The sequence below is a fragment of the Aquila chrysaetos genome, chromosome 13, assembly GCF_900496995.4.
Source record: "Aquila chrysaetos chrysaetos chromosome 13, bAquChr1.4, whole genome shotgun sequence".
Taxonomy (NCBI): domain Eukaryota; kingdom Metazoa; phylum Chordata; class Aves; order Accipitriformes; family Accipitridae; genus Aquila; species Aquila chrysaetos.
The window spans coordinates 21,325,467-21,340,611 of NC_044016.1; the positions used below are offsets into that span (position 1 = coordinate 21,325,467).

Sequence of the window (15,145 nt, forward strand, 5' to 3'; positions counted from 1 at the left end):
ATTCAGCAAAAGTTAGTTAGAAGTCTGGTAACATCTTATAAAACCACAGGCTCGATGTAAAGAGAATTAATACTACACAGCCGACTTAAGAATCCCCAAGATTTAAAGTGATGGCTCAAAATGCACCTATCACTCACCTAAAAGCTGAGGGCTCTGTCCCTCGAGGAGTTACCTCGGGCGGTGCCCCAACCCGAGGGGGAGTCCCCGACTGCAGACCCGCTGCTCCAAGGAGGACTGCCAACATGTCCTCCAGCAGGACCCCGTTTATACCCCTGTCGAATCTGACCTGTGGTCATTTAATTCTATTGGCCAGGAGGGTCACCTCGGTGTACCTGGCGCATCTCGACTGGCCAGTTCAAATTTCAACCTGCAGCCTCCAGGGTTTCCTTCCCCTTCTCCCTTCCTGGAGAAGTTTTGTTTCCTGCTGGCAGGATGGGGGGGTGGGGGATTATACTGCCACAATGGGGTTCCCAAGTTTTTCTTGAAATCCTGATCATTTGGTGCAAGGTACTGAAGAAACATAAATGCACAACAGCTTGGTCCCCTGGGTGTGACCATCTAGTGTTGGTTTCAAATCTAGAGAGGAATGTTCTATTTCAGAGTCTCTTGGGGACAGTTGTTCTTAAAGCCTCTGTAGGTGTCTTCCCACTGTATCCTGAGCAGCACTTCAGTGTTTATGACCCTGCTGCCTCCCCACTTTCTCCATCCCTGCTCATTTTCTGTTGATGCATTTGAAGCATTCTTTCCATCTCTCCAGGCCCGGGAAGCAGGCCAGTGCTTGGCTATGGAAGTGGACTCTGTCTCCCTACGAATGAAGGAGAGGAGTACCTCAATTCCTGAGATGCAGAACCTCTCCAAAGAAGTGGGCCAGTTGACCAAAGTAAGGATTACACTCCTGTACAGAAGGATCCTAGCATGGGCTCTATACACTTGAGGCACATGACTTCTTCCCTACCAGGTTCACATCTTACCATGGTCAATAGCAAGGGCAAGTTGCTACCTGCTGTTGCCTCTTTGATCACAAAGATTTCTACCAGTGTCCAGGTGCCTCTGCTGCAGATGACCTCTTGCCAGAGGGCGTGTCAGAGAAGGCAATGGTGGGGAGGGTAGAGCAGTGAAAAAGGGTTCCCACGTTCTTCCCCAGGCTTTAGATGCTCAGCTGAAAGGAGAAAGCTACACATCACAGTGACTGGCTGGCCTGATCACATAGGGGTATAGGAGGGTCTGGGAAGAGGCCAGGCTCCAGCCTGACCTCCCAGAGTACTAGCAGTTTATGTCTAGGTACAGTTTAGTGACCTTACACAGCAAATTGTCTTGCAGATGGTGGCTAGCACTCCAATGCCCCAGTGGCAAAGAAAAGAACTACAGACTATCCTCAAAGTGCTACAGCGAACAGCCAACACAGCCGTCAAGAAACTGGAGATGCAGCAGGTACTGTGGCAGCAGCACACTAACTTGCAGCCTGCTAGTAGCACTGTGTGGCATACACAAGTGGACCTGGTGTCTCTGTCACACTTCACAGCCACTCAGTCACTAGAGTCCCATTAGAAGGCAGGAGAAAGCAGGTACAATCACACACAGTGCAACATAAGCCCTGTGTTGGGTTGATTTCACTGGCATTAACCAGAGCCCTCATTTAAAATGGCAGTGAATTGTGAACTGACTGGGGTTTTGGCACCTGCAAAATCCCTGTGTCTCTCTGCCTGTGAAGGTGAAGAGCCCCATATCAGCACTTTTGGCAAACACAAACAGGCAGATAGGCATCACCTCCCTTTTTATACATGAAGAAAATGAGATAGCCCTGATAGTGTGCTTTACAAGGTTCTGCAGTAAGACAGTGGCAGGACAGAGCCTTTCTCCCAGCCATATGTATATTGCTGTGGCTTCCCACTGCATTTGTGTTCTGCCAATTTACGTTAAAAGACCTTTGGAAATGCTTATTGGTGACTTAATGTTCTCAGTAAGCACTATCATTTTGTAAAGTAGGAGTGTCTTGCCACAGGAGCCTTCCTGAGTCATCCAGCAATGTGTAGGTCCAGGAGAGAAGCTGGAGACTGAAGAGGTCACTGTCTACTCCACTTCTGAAAGGGGTTCATCTCTGCTTGCTTTTGAGGAAGGAGGGTTGTACAGGTCTCCATGTGGAGATTTCAGTCTGCCAGTCTTACTTTGACTTCTGCTAGCATACATTTCCCATCTATCCCACAGAGCAGCACTTCCATTCCCTATGTACGTATGTTACATGCATATATCCCCATCCATCCCACACTGTGCCACCTGTAGCCCCTCAAGTTCTGTGTGTTTCCTCCTCCAGGCTGAAGAGAAGGCGCAAAGCATGCTAGCAAAACATTGCAACCAACCTGTCATCATTGATACTGTCCCAGCTGACTCCCTCTCTGTGAGTAATCCACATTACTTGTTGGCCCAGTGGTTCCTCAGGTGCTGCATAGAGTAAGAGGGAGCTGCTGGGCATGTTTCCTGCTGCATGCCAGTCGTCTCTGCTGTAGCCTGACCTCTCTTCTCCCTACCTCTCCTAGATCCTAATGAAGGTAGTGAACCAGCTGTGTGACAAGTCTCCTGGCACATCAGTCCTGCTGCTCAGCCCTCAGGCTTCTGGTGAGGTGCTCTGTGCCTGTCAGGTGTCCAAGGTAAGCAGAACCCTGGTAGAGACACAGGGAACCTGCCTGCAAAAGGGGGCTGGACCCACAGCTCAGCAGGTCCCAGTTGAGGCTTTTCCTGGGATTCTGCCCAGTGCTGCTGGTTAATCATGCAGGGGTAGGACCTGATATGACCGTACTGGGACCAGATATGGTTTCAGTCTCTGCTGGGCACAAATATCCCTGGATCCTCCAAGCCATGTTTGCCCAGGAGCAGGACACAGCATTGACATGTAAGCTCAGCCTTTGCAGTCCTTGCAGTTGACTACCTCAGGTAGCGAGGGCCCAGGCTGGGTGAGGAGAGAATGTTGTTACTTTTCTTTATCCAGGCGGCAGAGCGCTCCACAGTCCAAATTATTTTGCTCTGTGTCTCTTCCCCAGAATTGCCTCCCTGTGTTCTCTGCTGCTGACTGGGCCATGGCTGTCTGTACACAGATGGAAGGGAAGGCAGGAGGTTCTCCTGTCGTCGCTAAGGGCAGTGGAAATGCCAAGGGCATGCAGGGAGCCCTGACTACTGCACTGGAGTTCGCTCAGAGTAAACTCTTGAAATAACTGTGATGCTTTGGTGGCAGGACAGCTGTATGCAGCCTAGCTGTAAGCTACGTGGACACTTGGTGCAGAGCACACATTATACTCTGCTGATCTGAAAGGTTTAGCAGCTCCCACACTGAATGTTGCTGCAGCCACTGCATCGGAGCATTTGGCTTCTGGCCATCAGGGATCAGCAGAACCCCACTCCTGATCCCACTGACAGAACAATGCTGCCTGTTCTCAGCATGGACATACAGGGATGGAGCCTCAGAAAGCACCAGTTGCAGCAGCAGATCCTGCTGCTTCTGGAACAGTGGAGTTCTTGCCACAAGATCAGCACAGAGAGGCCCCATGAGAGCATGGGGAGATGGCACAGTGTTATCCTAAAGCCATTAAATGGCAGAGAGTGTTTGATCCCCTGATGTTTCTTTTGTTTTTTCTTTCCCCCCTGCTCTGGCAGAGAGGTTTGTTCTGTCCCTGCAGCCCTACAAGTCAGCATACACTCTTGTGTAAGCAGTCCTATCCTACTGCAGAACTCAGGACACCCTTGTGATTAAAAATGCTACTGTAATTTAGAAATCGGAAGACAAGTCCCACCCTGCTTGCAGTCTCAGCCTTGTTAGGCTATGCAGCAGGTAGTGCTGAAGCCAGTCTGCAGTACTGAAGCATGGAGGGAACAAAATCACCCCAGCCTCTGCCTCTTTGGTTTGGATGAATGTTCTTATCCTTGTTTCCTCCTGCCACTCCCTTATAACTCCCTCCTTCTCACACTGCCTACTGGCTTCTCACATACCAGCACCTACCTAAAAACCACCATGGATCTGGTGAGTTGTGTGAATGGGAACTGTTGTGTTGCAGCACGGAATTCCCTGCAGCAGGACACTTAGCCTTGAGGTGAGCAGGTCTCCCTCCTAAACTGGTCACTTTTCACAAACACTAGTAGACCTAGGAAACTCAACTCATAAAGACATTTCAGACTGCATTGTTAGAGTGATGTCTGGAGCTCTTGGCCAAAGCACCATTATTTTAGATACTGTATTAACCTAAATAAAGAGAGATCACAAATGGTAGCTGAGGCAAAGGTGCAACAGGATAGTGATACAAGCAGGTTTCACCCTGTGAGCAGCAACAGCAGGCTGACAGGGATGAATTTCACCAGCAGGTAGGGTTGCCTGGCACTGTGGAGTGAGGTGGAGGAGGCAGTAGCTGCATGCTTTTGGGGAGGGGGGGAGGAGGGGTGGAAGCACAGTGATACTGATGGATGGGGAGCGGAAATTGCTGTCACATAGATAAGGATTGGTAAAGAGGTTGTAGTGGGGAATGGCCCAGTCTCCTAAAGAGATACTCCCTCCACTTTTCTTAGCTGTCTTTTTGAGGGGGAGTGGGTGAATAGTTGCTGTGAGCAGAGCCTCCTCTACCTTCTCTCTTCAGTGAACAGCTCACCTGGGGAAAAAGGGAGGTGGACTTAGAGGCATCACTAGAGGACATGCGGTTTTCTTCCCTATGTCAGTGGCTGTCCAGCCCAAAATCTCATATGTGGTCCCTAAGGCTTAATGTGGCTCCTAGTCATCTTTGCAAAGTGCCAGGAGCTGGTTTTGCACTTGGATAAGTGCCAGACATAAATGTGAGCACTCAGAGGCAGAAGGAGTAGGGAGCCTTTAAGGGCTGGTGGTGCTCCCCACTGTCCTCCTCTCTTCCCCCAAAGCACTGACAGCTGCAGCAAGAGCACAGGCCTTCAACCTTTCATTCAGTAACACTACTTCCAGCCAGGGAGCTTAAAGCAGGGCTTGTTGCAAAGGGGACTGTAAGCCAAGGTCCCTGGGCACCTGGCCCTGCTGCCCTGAGTTCAGCCATCAGAGAGGTGCACAGGCCCCTTTCTTTCATCACCCTGCCAGTGGGGCAGGTTGTTGCTCACCCCAGACCCTGCCTCCGTTCCTGTATGCTGTAGCAGAGCAGCCTAGTGCTTTCTCAAATTTCTTGCCATTTCTGGATGCAGAGGTGCTGCTGGTGCTTGTAACATCTCTACAAGGAACCTGTACATAGGGAAGGGCTGGAACATCCAGCCCAGCACTTCGGGGACCTTGTGACAAGGCTGGTAGGGTGCTGGAGCGGATGCATGGAGTCCCAGCGGATGGTTTGTGCCATCAGTTGAAAGCAGTGTTAGTGCCCAGTGTTGCACAGCTCCTGTGTTTCACTTGCACCACAGCGGTACCAGATGTGGGGAGGGGAAGGGCTGCTCTGTCTTACTGGGAAAGCGCTTTCCTGGGATGCTTTTGTGTTACTGTGCTAATAGCTGCTCCAGGAGATGATGTCTTCTTTTGGTATTGGAGAGTAGGTGTGGGAGGAGGAGAGGAATGCTGGGTTGAGCTGCTCCTGCGCCATGCTCCAAAAGCAGAGCCTGAGCTTGTTAGCAGCAGCCTTACAAAATTAACCCCCTCTGGCCTGACTTTTAGCTTAGAAACCACTGACCTCTTGTAGACTTTTGCCCAGTCCCTTACGGGGCAGGGGTCTGTGCACTGACCTTCAAGGTAATGCCTTTACTCACAGGGAAGTTGAGCCCCTGCTGTTGATCTTCTGGAGGGCCAAGGGCTGCTGCTGCAGAGGCAACCGGAGCGGTGGCTCTTGGAGCCATTGGAAGGAGGTCCATCTCCGCTGTGGGAGCTGTTGGGCTTTCAGCACTATGTAGTGAGTGAGCAGCAAAGGCCTGATGGCTCGGCACCCCAGGTCTGCTCTTCCCCTCCATGTCCCATGGGAAAAGTAGCTCCCTGCTCTCAGGATGACAGATGCAGCCCTACAGTGAGAAATAAGCCCCTACCCCCACGAAGGGGCACTAGGGGAAGGCTTAATGATCCTGCAGCCAATTCCAGGCCATTTGGGGAACCAAAAGGTGTTGGTTATGTGACAGCAGTTACAGCTTAGCCAAGCAATACTGGAAGGTGGGCAATGGGAAAGGCCCACCACAGCCTTACACTGCACGCATGCCAGTGAGCAAGGATTATAAAGCTCCTAAAGCAGAGTAGGGGTGTTTTAATCTGGCCATCCTATGTGGGGTCTGTGGGTGGTCTTGGGTGACCTCTGCAGGCAGGCTTTCCAGAAGGCAGCCCAAAATGGCAGGAGGCTGCTGAGGACCAAGTCCCACAGCTCATCAAACAGCTCTGGAGATGGTAGCAGCACATCTTTGAGAAGGGAGCACTCAACTATCTGCACAGCCCTCCCCAGCTTCTCTGTGCCCATGGCTACCTGTGGTGTCAGCTGAAAGACCTGCTGAGGCTGCGAGCAGTTGCTTTGCAACAGCCATGCACCGTGTGGGATCAGGCCAGTCCTATACCTTTTCCACACCAGTTTGCTAATCGTGCTCCTCAACTTCTGCACTTCCAGCTGGAACCTCAGTCCCTTCTCTGCATCTGCAGCAGCCCCAGCACTCCCTGCACCTAGGGGTGCTGCATCTCCTGCGCTGCCTTCCTATAAATGTTAAGAACAACCTGGTCAGCAAGCAGGGCTGCAGCCTGCTGTGATGGCACTGGCTCTTCTCCTGCCTCAGCCAGGGCAGTCTTGGGGAGACCTTCCAGCTTGGAGCCCATTTTCTTTCTCCTCCTTTGCTGCTCTTGGCCTTTCTGGGCATGAAATTCAGTATTTCCTTTCCTCTTTCTGAGTCTGCAAGGATTTAAGTGGGTTATCGATGAGGTCACAGCATAACCAAGTCATGATCTTACTAGATATCATAAGCTCAGTAGCACTAAACATACTCTGTAACTGAAGGACAAAAAGGATTTTACCCTACCAAAGAGTAGTCTGTAGAGGCATCTGTGGTGCCCATATCACCCCAGGCTGGTAAAGTGGGTTGCTGCAGTAGGAATGCTGGGATTTGAGCTGTGGCCATGCCAGGCCATCGCTGATCCTAGGAGAGAGAATTTCCTGCTGTTCTCCTGGTGAACCCCCAGTGCACAGACTTGTGTCCCATTGTCCCCTTTGCCTGCTGCAGAAGGACAATGCATTCACATCCCATGCTGCAGCCGCAGTAGCTGCCACATTTCTGCCTGGGATGCTCTGCATTTCCATGGCCGGTCAAGCAGTGCTCAACTGGTAAGGCTTAGGGGAATGAAACATGAGTTTTAAATGTAGTTCTCCAGCCAAAATAGCAGCTTACAGTCCCTTACAATCATCAAGGATCTAAGGTGCGAGCAGTACCCTGGGCACACGTTTGCAACTCCAAACACACGCACACAGAAGGAACGGCAGGAAGTGGGAAACTAATTAAAGAGATGATGGGGTTTTTGCTGTGAACAGGTGCTGTCAGGTTGGCAACACCTCCATAAGTCCAGATGGACCCCAAGGTCCCTTAAGGGCACGTGCAATGCAAGGGCTTGCCAACCCCAACCCCAAGCAACTACCTGACTTCGGCAAAAGAGAAGCAGAAAGTGCACACTTGTCTCTTCTCGCCCGCTTTTCTCCAGGAGCTTTGCTCCCGATAGCCTGGGCTGCAGAGTCAGAGGCTGGCATGCAGTGCCTGCGAGAAGCCCAGGTCTCCCTAGGCACCCCTGGGGCAGGCTGCTGTAGGGACCTGAGGCGCTGCACCCTGGGTCCCATGGGTCTCGCTCCAGGAAGGTGCTAGGATCGTAGTGGTGGTAGCGGAGCCAAGCCACGCAGAGGATGCCAAAGGCATGCTGAGCCACAGGCTCAAAAGCTGTGGAGCTTGGTCCCTCATGGCTGGAGCTGAGCATCTCCCAGAGACACTGAATGTATGCAGCATGTCCAAGCTGAGCCCTGCGGGGAGGGAGAGCAGTTCAGGGGTTGGTGCAGGGAACCAGAGCACAGCTCCTCCCCTGCTGGGACACCCCATCCCTGCCACCAGTGCCTGCAGGACATGGCCAGTGGGTCACGAGGAGCAGTTGGGGTCTCCCCAGCACCTGGGGTCTCCCCAGCACCCATCGGCCACACCACCTTCCATTTCCCTAGGGCTAGCAGCAGTATGTGCATTCCCAGCTCGCAGCTGAGCGTGGCACTGAGCCCCCCAGTCCCTGGGTTGAGGCACACCCCCAGGACCAGCCCACCAGCAGGTAGAAGAAGCAGTCCCCCTGCATGCACAGGGATACCCTCACACACCAGCACACACCTCCCAAGCACCCGCTGTAAGGATTTGCACCTGCACATATGCAGATCTCCCTTTGTATGATTTCAGGTGTGATTTCCCTCCCATCACCTCGCATGCAGCAGGACTTGCATGTGCTGCAGCATGAGCACATGGGCTTGGCACAGCCGCTAACCTGTGCAGGCTGGCACTCCTGCATACACACATGCATGCAGAAGGCAACGTGTATAGGGATAGCATGGACTGAACTAGTCATGCCACACGTGTACATGTGTGCTCACATGCAATCCAGAAACTCGCACGTCCACACACACCTCTTACATGCAGGCTTTCATGGGCTCTCACCATCACACCACCCCCCACACAGGCTCCCTGCCTCTGCAGCAGCTCGGCACCCACACCGAGCAGCACCCACACACAAGGCAACAGTGGTGAACCCATGAAACCAGAGCACTCGTGGCAAGGCAGGACATCCCATCCCTCGGGAGCAGCTCAGGGCCACCTCGAGCTGGTGCTGCTGCTCATCTGCACCCCAGCTACCTGGGAAAGGAGGGGATGGCTCTGTCCTAGAAGTGTTCAGCTAAGGAACAGGCAATGTGTAGGGCATGCGGGCAGGGTAGGAGCAACCGCTGGGCCTGGCGATGAGGGGCAGGGGAACTCTGAGCTCCCAGCTCCCTGGGAGCACTGCTGGGCAAAGAGCTGAGCTTACACCACAGCAGAGTGCTATCCGCAGCGGCACGCCAAGAGCCTGACGAAGCAGGAGAGGCATTTCATGGGGAATCCTGGCAGCTCACCTTTGCTGCATGCCCTTCACAGCCAGCCGGTTCCCTGTGTGAAAGTGCCGGCGCCTTGCAGTCAGCTCGTCAGCTTGAATTGCAGCTGGCGTTTCTGTGTGGCTTGCCACTTGCTCAGCTGCAGCCCAAGCTCCTGTCTCCTCCAGAAAGCACCAGGAAAACCCATGTTGCTGGGAGAAGGGCCCCACTCCCCCTCCATCCTCCCCACCACCAATGCCACCACCATCCCAGCTGCCTTCAGGAGCACCCTGCTACTGAGCCCACCCTCCTGACCAGGGTGCAGCCTGCTGGTGAGAAATTGAGGGATTAATTTTGATTTATTTATGCCATTCTGGGTCTTAGTCTACTGGATGGTGGCTGGTGGGGGGCCCAGGATGTCAGCACTGAGGGTGTGCCAGTGAGGCTGCCATGGTGTTACCTGGTCTGCATCCAGACCCACCATCCAGAGAGCCAGGTACTGCTGCATCCACCACGCACTGCAGAGCCACTCACCCTGCCATCATGCAACCAGAGCAGGCTCCCAGTGGGAGAATGAGTAAAGCTACACCCATGACCAGCCCCAGGCACTGGGGCGCTGCTGCCCACCACAGGTTCCCCTGAGACAGGAGAGAGGATGGAAGGAGACTCTGTCCTGCCAGGTGTGCTGTGGGAGAGACTGGAAGGAGCTCCATCTCACCTGAGTCTGTATTGCACCCAGTACCTGTGTGTCACTTTTGCAAGCTGGGGAGCTTCAGACTAAGTTGTGAAGTTCTACCATCCACAGTCACTGAAGATTCCCATGGGAGCTGTCAACCTTGAAGTCCTGCTGCAATTCCAGTCCAAAACCCTTCCTGTGTTTTCAGCTGGCTGTGGGATCCCTATCCCAGAGCTATTGACATCAGATTGTCTGGTCTTTTGGGGACACTCCACCCCAAGCCTGCTGCGAAAGTCCCTGAGGCTACACAGACACTGGGTAACTATTCCAGTCCCCAGCCAAGATCCCTGCATCTCCTTCTAGTCCTTGCCCAGCCTTCTTTCACGCACTTCCCTCCCTCTTGCTTTGCATCAGAGGTTGCCCGGGCTTGAGCTCCAGGAACGGGAAGATAAATCTGAGCCTACGTAGACCTTCTTTTCACATGGTGAAGAATTATTTACACTTGGGTTGGGATTTGCTGCTCTACTAATTTTGTTGTCTCCTCGTTTGCCTGTTTGTCCCACATTTCAGATGGTGTTTCCTCCCTCCCCCTTCCTTCCCTCGCTGTCCCCAGTTGTGGGTGTCTTTCCTCTCGCCTCCTCCTCCTGGCTGGCCCAGTTAGGCAGGTGCAAGAAGATGCACAAGGAAGATAATCCATCAACTCAAATATCACTGAGTTTTGTGGAGAAAGGGGGAAAGAGATGCAAAACTAAATGACCTTTAAAACAAGCGAGCTCTCAGGTTCCCTCCCCCACCCAGAAGCAGCTCCTCTGCTCCGCTGTAACCTCCTCCCTGTCCTAGCGTTTATTTATAAGCACCATCAATAATTAAGAAGCTGCCTGCCTGCCCGCTTGCCTCAGCTGCCGTGTTGACAGAGACATCTCTGACGTTTCCTGGCTCAGCCTGGCTGCATTGCTCACTTGGGCTTTTAATCTTCTTCCCCTGCCTTGTTAAAAACACAGGAATCACCCACCTGGAATGGTCCGGAGAGCCAGGAGAGCTCCCTGCAGTGGGCTGGTTGCCCTGAGAGCAAACTGAAAGCTGCCGGCTCTCATGACCCCACAGCAGCAGCACAGGGTGGGATGTCTGGGTTGTCCCTGCTATGGGCACCACCACTCCCTGCCAGAGTCGGGCTCCAGGAGAAGAGACACCCTTGTCCACATCTGAGGGCCAGGGAGCTCCCACGCTGGTGGCTCCTTGCTGATAAAACCACAAGCAAGGGCTCTGTGGCTGGAGCCCCCAGCCCCAGGAGAGCAGCATCACCCAGGACACCCAGCCCGGGAGGTGGAAGAAGAGACCCACCAAGCAGTCCAGCTAAAAAGCACAGCCAAGCGGAATGAGTTGGCCCTAGCAGGCAGAGATGGAGGCCTTACAGTAGAGGGGTACAGCTGGGCTTAGAAATCAGGGATGGAAGGCTTTACACTGGCCTGGAGAAACCACCGCAGGGCATAACCCGGGGACAGGCCAGGCACAGAGGCAACAGCCGGGCTTGGCACATCACTGGCACTTCAGAAGTCCTTGGGAACATTCTGGGTCACTCCTCATGCGTTCAAAGGCACCCTGCAGGCATCAGGCAAGCTCCAGCCCTTGAACAAACCCTCAAGCGTGCTGTTTCCAGGCAGCCCAGCTCAGCAGCTGCAAGAAGAGCCTGCAGCATGCCAGGGCTGAGCCCAGGTCCCTTTGCCAGTGCGATCCTGATGCAGCAATGGGGCACAAGAGGGAAGCCCGGTGGTTCTCCCTGAGCTGGCCTGCGATTCTGCTGGACACAGTAGAGACAGGCAGACAAGAAGTGGCAGATAGCTGCAGCCGGAGGCGTTCAGCAGCATGCACCCAGCTCCCCCCAGCATGCAGCATGACACCTCGGGCTCCCCGGCTCCACCGGCCGAGCCCTGAAAGGGAACATGAAGGGGGCTGGGGCTCAGCCGCGTCCCCCACACCCCACTGCAGGGCCGGCAGTGCCTGGGAGCTGGGTGCTGCAGTGCTGGGAAGCGGATCTGTCATAAAGCGCAGCTCTGGAGGGACAGTGATGGCAGCTGGCAGCTCCCCAGCCCTGCCAGTGCCAGGCCCCGCTGGGGTGGGAAGAGGGCACCAAAGGACAGTGTCAACTCAGCAGCCCTTGGAGCGCAAGCTCCCAGGCTGTCCTACCCCATCAGCGTCCTACTGCCGCCACAGCGACTGCCCTGACATTGCCCTTGCTGCGATGGGGTGGATGGGGCCCCCCTTCTGCCCCCCCCCAAGTTGCCCCACACCAGACCCTGCAACTGCTGACACAGGACATACAGAGGTGCTGCTGTGGGACACCAAGGGTCTGAGAGATGGAAGAGGTGCTTTCTTCCCCAGCTACACCCACCTCCCCAGCCCACGCAGCCCAGCTGTCCCAGGGGTGCTGGAAGAGCTCACGCACCTCCCCAGTGGTCTCCCTCTTCCGTGGGCCAGGCTCTGAGGAGCTTCCCCAGCCTTCAAGGGAAGGGGTGGCCCCCTGCAAGGGGTATCAGGTGTCCCTCCACAAGGGGTATCGCAGCCAAGCTGGCTTTGAAGGTAAATAAGGCAAGCAGGGACAATGACCTCATTTCAAATGTAACAAAGCCCCTGGTCCTCTGAGCTGCTTTCTGGTGGTCACATAAGGGAAGGATGCTGCACTGCCTGCCCTGGGCTTTTCAAAATTTCCCTGTGCACTGCCTGTGCTATAGGACCTGAGCCCCCTCCACAAGTGTCTAGAGCACTTACCCCTGTCAAAAACACCTTGGGTTTATCAAGCCACAGCAGGGAGAGGTGGAAATGGGGACAGGGAAAGGAATGACACAGAGTCACAAGCTAAAATGCAAAACATGGACCACCCCGGGGAAAAAAGAGACCATGCAAAACCAATAGAGTATCTCCATGAGAGTGCTGGAAAACAGCCTCCCACTAACTCTCATCCCCAGCCTGGGAAGGGAAAAGCATCACACCTGCTCTGAATGTCGTGAAGGCTGCAATAAGCCCAGGCAGGAATAGAAGTCACTAACTAGATGCTTTCCCTCCTCCAAGTGAAAATGCAGCCAGTTCCTCTCCTCTCCTCTCCTCTCCTCTCCTCTCCTCTCCTCTCCTCTCCTCTCCTCTCCTCTCCTCTCCTCTCCTCTCCTCTCCTCTCCTCTCCTCTCCTCTCCTCTCCCCTCCCTCTGCCAGGTTTGTCAAGCGAGGTGACACCATCTATGTCAGAGAGCCATGCAGCTGGTGGCCAAGTGCACAGGGCAGGGAGGAACGTGGCCAGCATGGCTGAGGGGAGCTGGCTGCATGCAGCACCCTTGGTGAGGACACAACAGCACCTCATTTCACAGGAATAGAGGTGCAGAGGAGGAAGGCTATCACAAGTGTTCAGTGACCAGCGTTATTACATTAATTACCTCCTTCATGGCCCGACCTGCTGCAGCTAGCCCTGTTTCTGTGCATGTCTCCTTCTGGACTCTACAAAGGGAGCTGTCTTCCCCATCCCCTCCCAGGAGATGAGTGGCAGCGATGTGGCAGTGAGGGGACGTGTGCTCCAGGGACAGGATCTGTGGGGGTTGCTGTGATGCCGTAGTGACAGTGGAGACCCTAGAGCTCAGGCAGTGCTAATGGAGATGCCCATCCCTAAGTATCAAGAAGAGCCAGGGGAAAGTGTCAGAGTCCCTCCAGGAAAGGAGGGATTGCTCAAAGGGCCACCCAGTTCTGAGCCAAAAGCAGCAGGCGTTGCGCTAACGCAGCCATTTGAAGCAGAAAGGCTGGGAATATCTGAGCAAATCCTCCCTGAGTCCCTTTTGCTGCCCAAACACAGCCGTGCGCTTGCAGCAGGACTCACAAATAGGGCGTTTCTGCTGCCCACAGCCTCTGAGACGCTTTCTGGCAGGATGGTTGCTCTGCTTTTCCCCTCCTCCTTCTCATTTCAATAAGGGAGGATTTGGGGCATGTCCTGCCCAACAGAAGTTTGGTGAACCTCCAGACCTGTGCTTTGCAGGCAGGGAACTACCAAGTAGTGATGAGCAACCCCGGCTGAACGACAAGTAAGGAAGTGGAGCGAGGGAGCGTGGAGGAAGCAGTGGCTGTGGTCATGTCCTAGGTATTGCTTGTTAATTATAGCATAGCCTGGGAGCTGGGCACAGGGGGGAGCTTCAGAGTAGGTCCTCGCTTCCCAGGCAGCCATTGGTCTGGGGTTCTGCCAGCGCCTCCCACGTCAATCCCACCGCAACTGGGGCTGAAGAGCAGGGAAGCTGGGGCAAACGTGGCAGCCTGAAATCTGGCAGTGCTGGTTCTCCATCTCTTTTCTGTAGATTGAAGGATGGAGAAAAAGGGAGGGGAGCCTGGCACAGCTCCTGCCCAAGCCTAGTGTGCCATCTGGCATTTGGATGCAACACAAGGGGCTGAGTGGGAGGCAGCAGAGGGACCTGAGTCTTCTGGCCTGACATTGGAGGGATCTCGGAGCGAGGGAAGTAGAGGGGGCTCCAGCAGCAAAGAGAGAGGCATTTGCAAATGGGAGCCACTAGGTCCCTGGGCACAGATCCTGCCTGCGGGAAGGTTTTCATGATTCAGTCAAGAAAACACACGATCTGGAAAAAAAAAATTAAAAACTAAGAAAAGGCAAATAAACTGTCTTCCCTGGGGAGCTTCAGCTTGGCAGGATGAGGCAGTGTGTCTGCCCTTTTCCTCTCACCCTGCTACAAGCAGCAAGGGTCACTGAAGGAAAGGGGTTCCCGCAGTGGAAAGTGTTACCAGCCGCTGAGCTGAACCAAGCAGGGATAAATCCAAGTTTTGGGGGAGCAGCAAGGCTTTGTTGAGATACCATGGCTGTTCAGATGGGCAGGACGGCACAGAGGTGGGGTTAGTGAAGTGCAGCCTTACCAAGCATCTTGGGCAAACACCGGAGCGGAGGGTATCCTGCCCCAGAGCCAGAGCCTGGGATGTACAGGAAAGGTTTAACAGCCATCGACTTTTGCCTCCATCTTCTTGGGATGTGATTCCTGGGAGGCACAGCCTCAGTGGATGAAGAAAACCTCCCGCACTATTTTTGCATCTGTACTAAAGTAACCTGGATGAAAGAAACCTTCCTGCTTCAGAGTTCAGACCAGAGGTGGAGTGGCATAAGAAAGAAAAAAACGTCCCCCTTGGGCAGGTTGTATCCTGACTATCCCCATGGCAGTTGGGCTGTGCCCCGTGGGAGATGGGGGACAAGTCCAGGCATATCCTGGGACTGGCTTGCACCAGCAGCAGAGGAAGGATGCCCCTTTTCACAGACCTTGGTGCGATGCATGGTGGTGGGGATGCCAACCATAATGACAGGTCAGATCCCCTGATCATTTCTTCCCCTGTCTTGTTTCTTTAATTAATCTCAAAGAGAGAGCATCCAACCCACACACACCCGCAGGCTCTGGTGGGATCATTTCTCTCTCAC

At 54.0% G+C, this 15,145-nt stretch overlaps 1 protein-coding gene across 6 annotated transcripts in view; it reads left to right on the plus strand.

Moving 5' to 3' along the window:
* The window catches only part of AARS2 (alanyl-tRNA synthetase 2, mitochondrial), a 39,139-nt gene that overhangs the window by 14,742 nt on the left and 9,252 nt on the right, over window positions 1–15,145 (plus strand). For 3 of the 6 annotated variants that reach the window (XM_030034346.2, XM_030034349.2, XM_030034347.2), the window contains 5 exons: window positions 758–880; window positions 1,321–1,431; window positions 2,312–2,395; window positions 2,535–2,645; window positions 3,036–3,599. In XM_030034346.2, the coding sequence (XP_029890206.1) occupies window positions 758–880; window positions 1,321–1,431; window positions 2,312–2,395; window positions 2,535–2,645; window positions 3,036–3,206 (600 nt within the window). In that variant the 3' untranslated portion in view covers window positions 3,207–3,599. Of the gene's footprint in view, window positions 1–757; window positions 881–1,320; window positions 1,432–2,311; window positions 2,396–2,534; window positions 2,646–3,035; window positions 3,600–15,145 lie in introns of those variants that run through there. The other 3 variants (XM_041128463.1, XM_030034348.2, XM_041128464.1) reach the window with 2 other exon arrangements.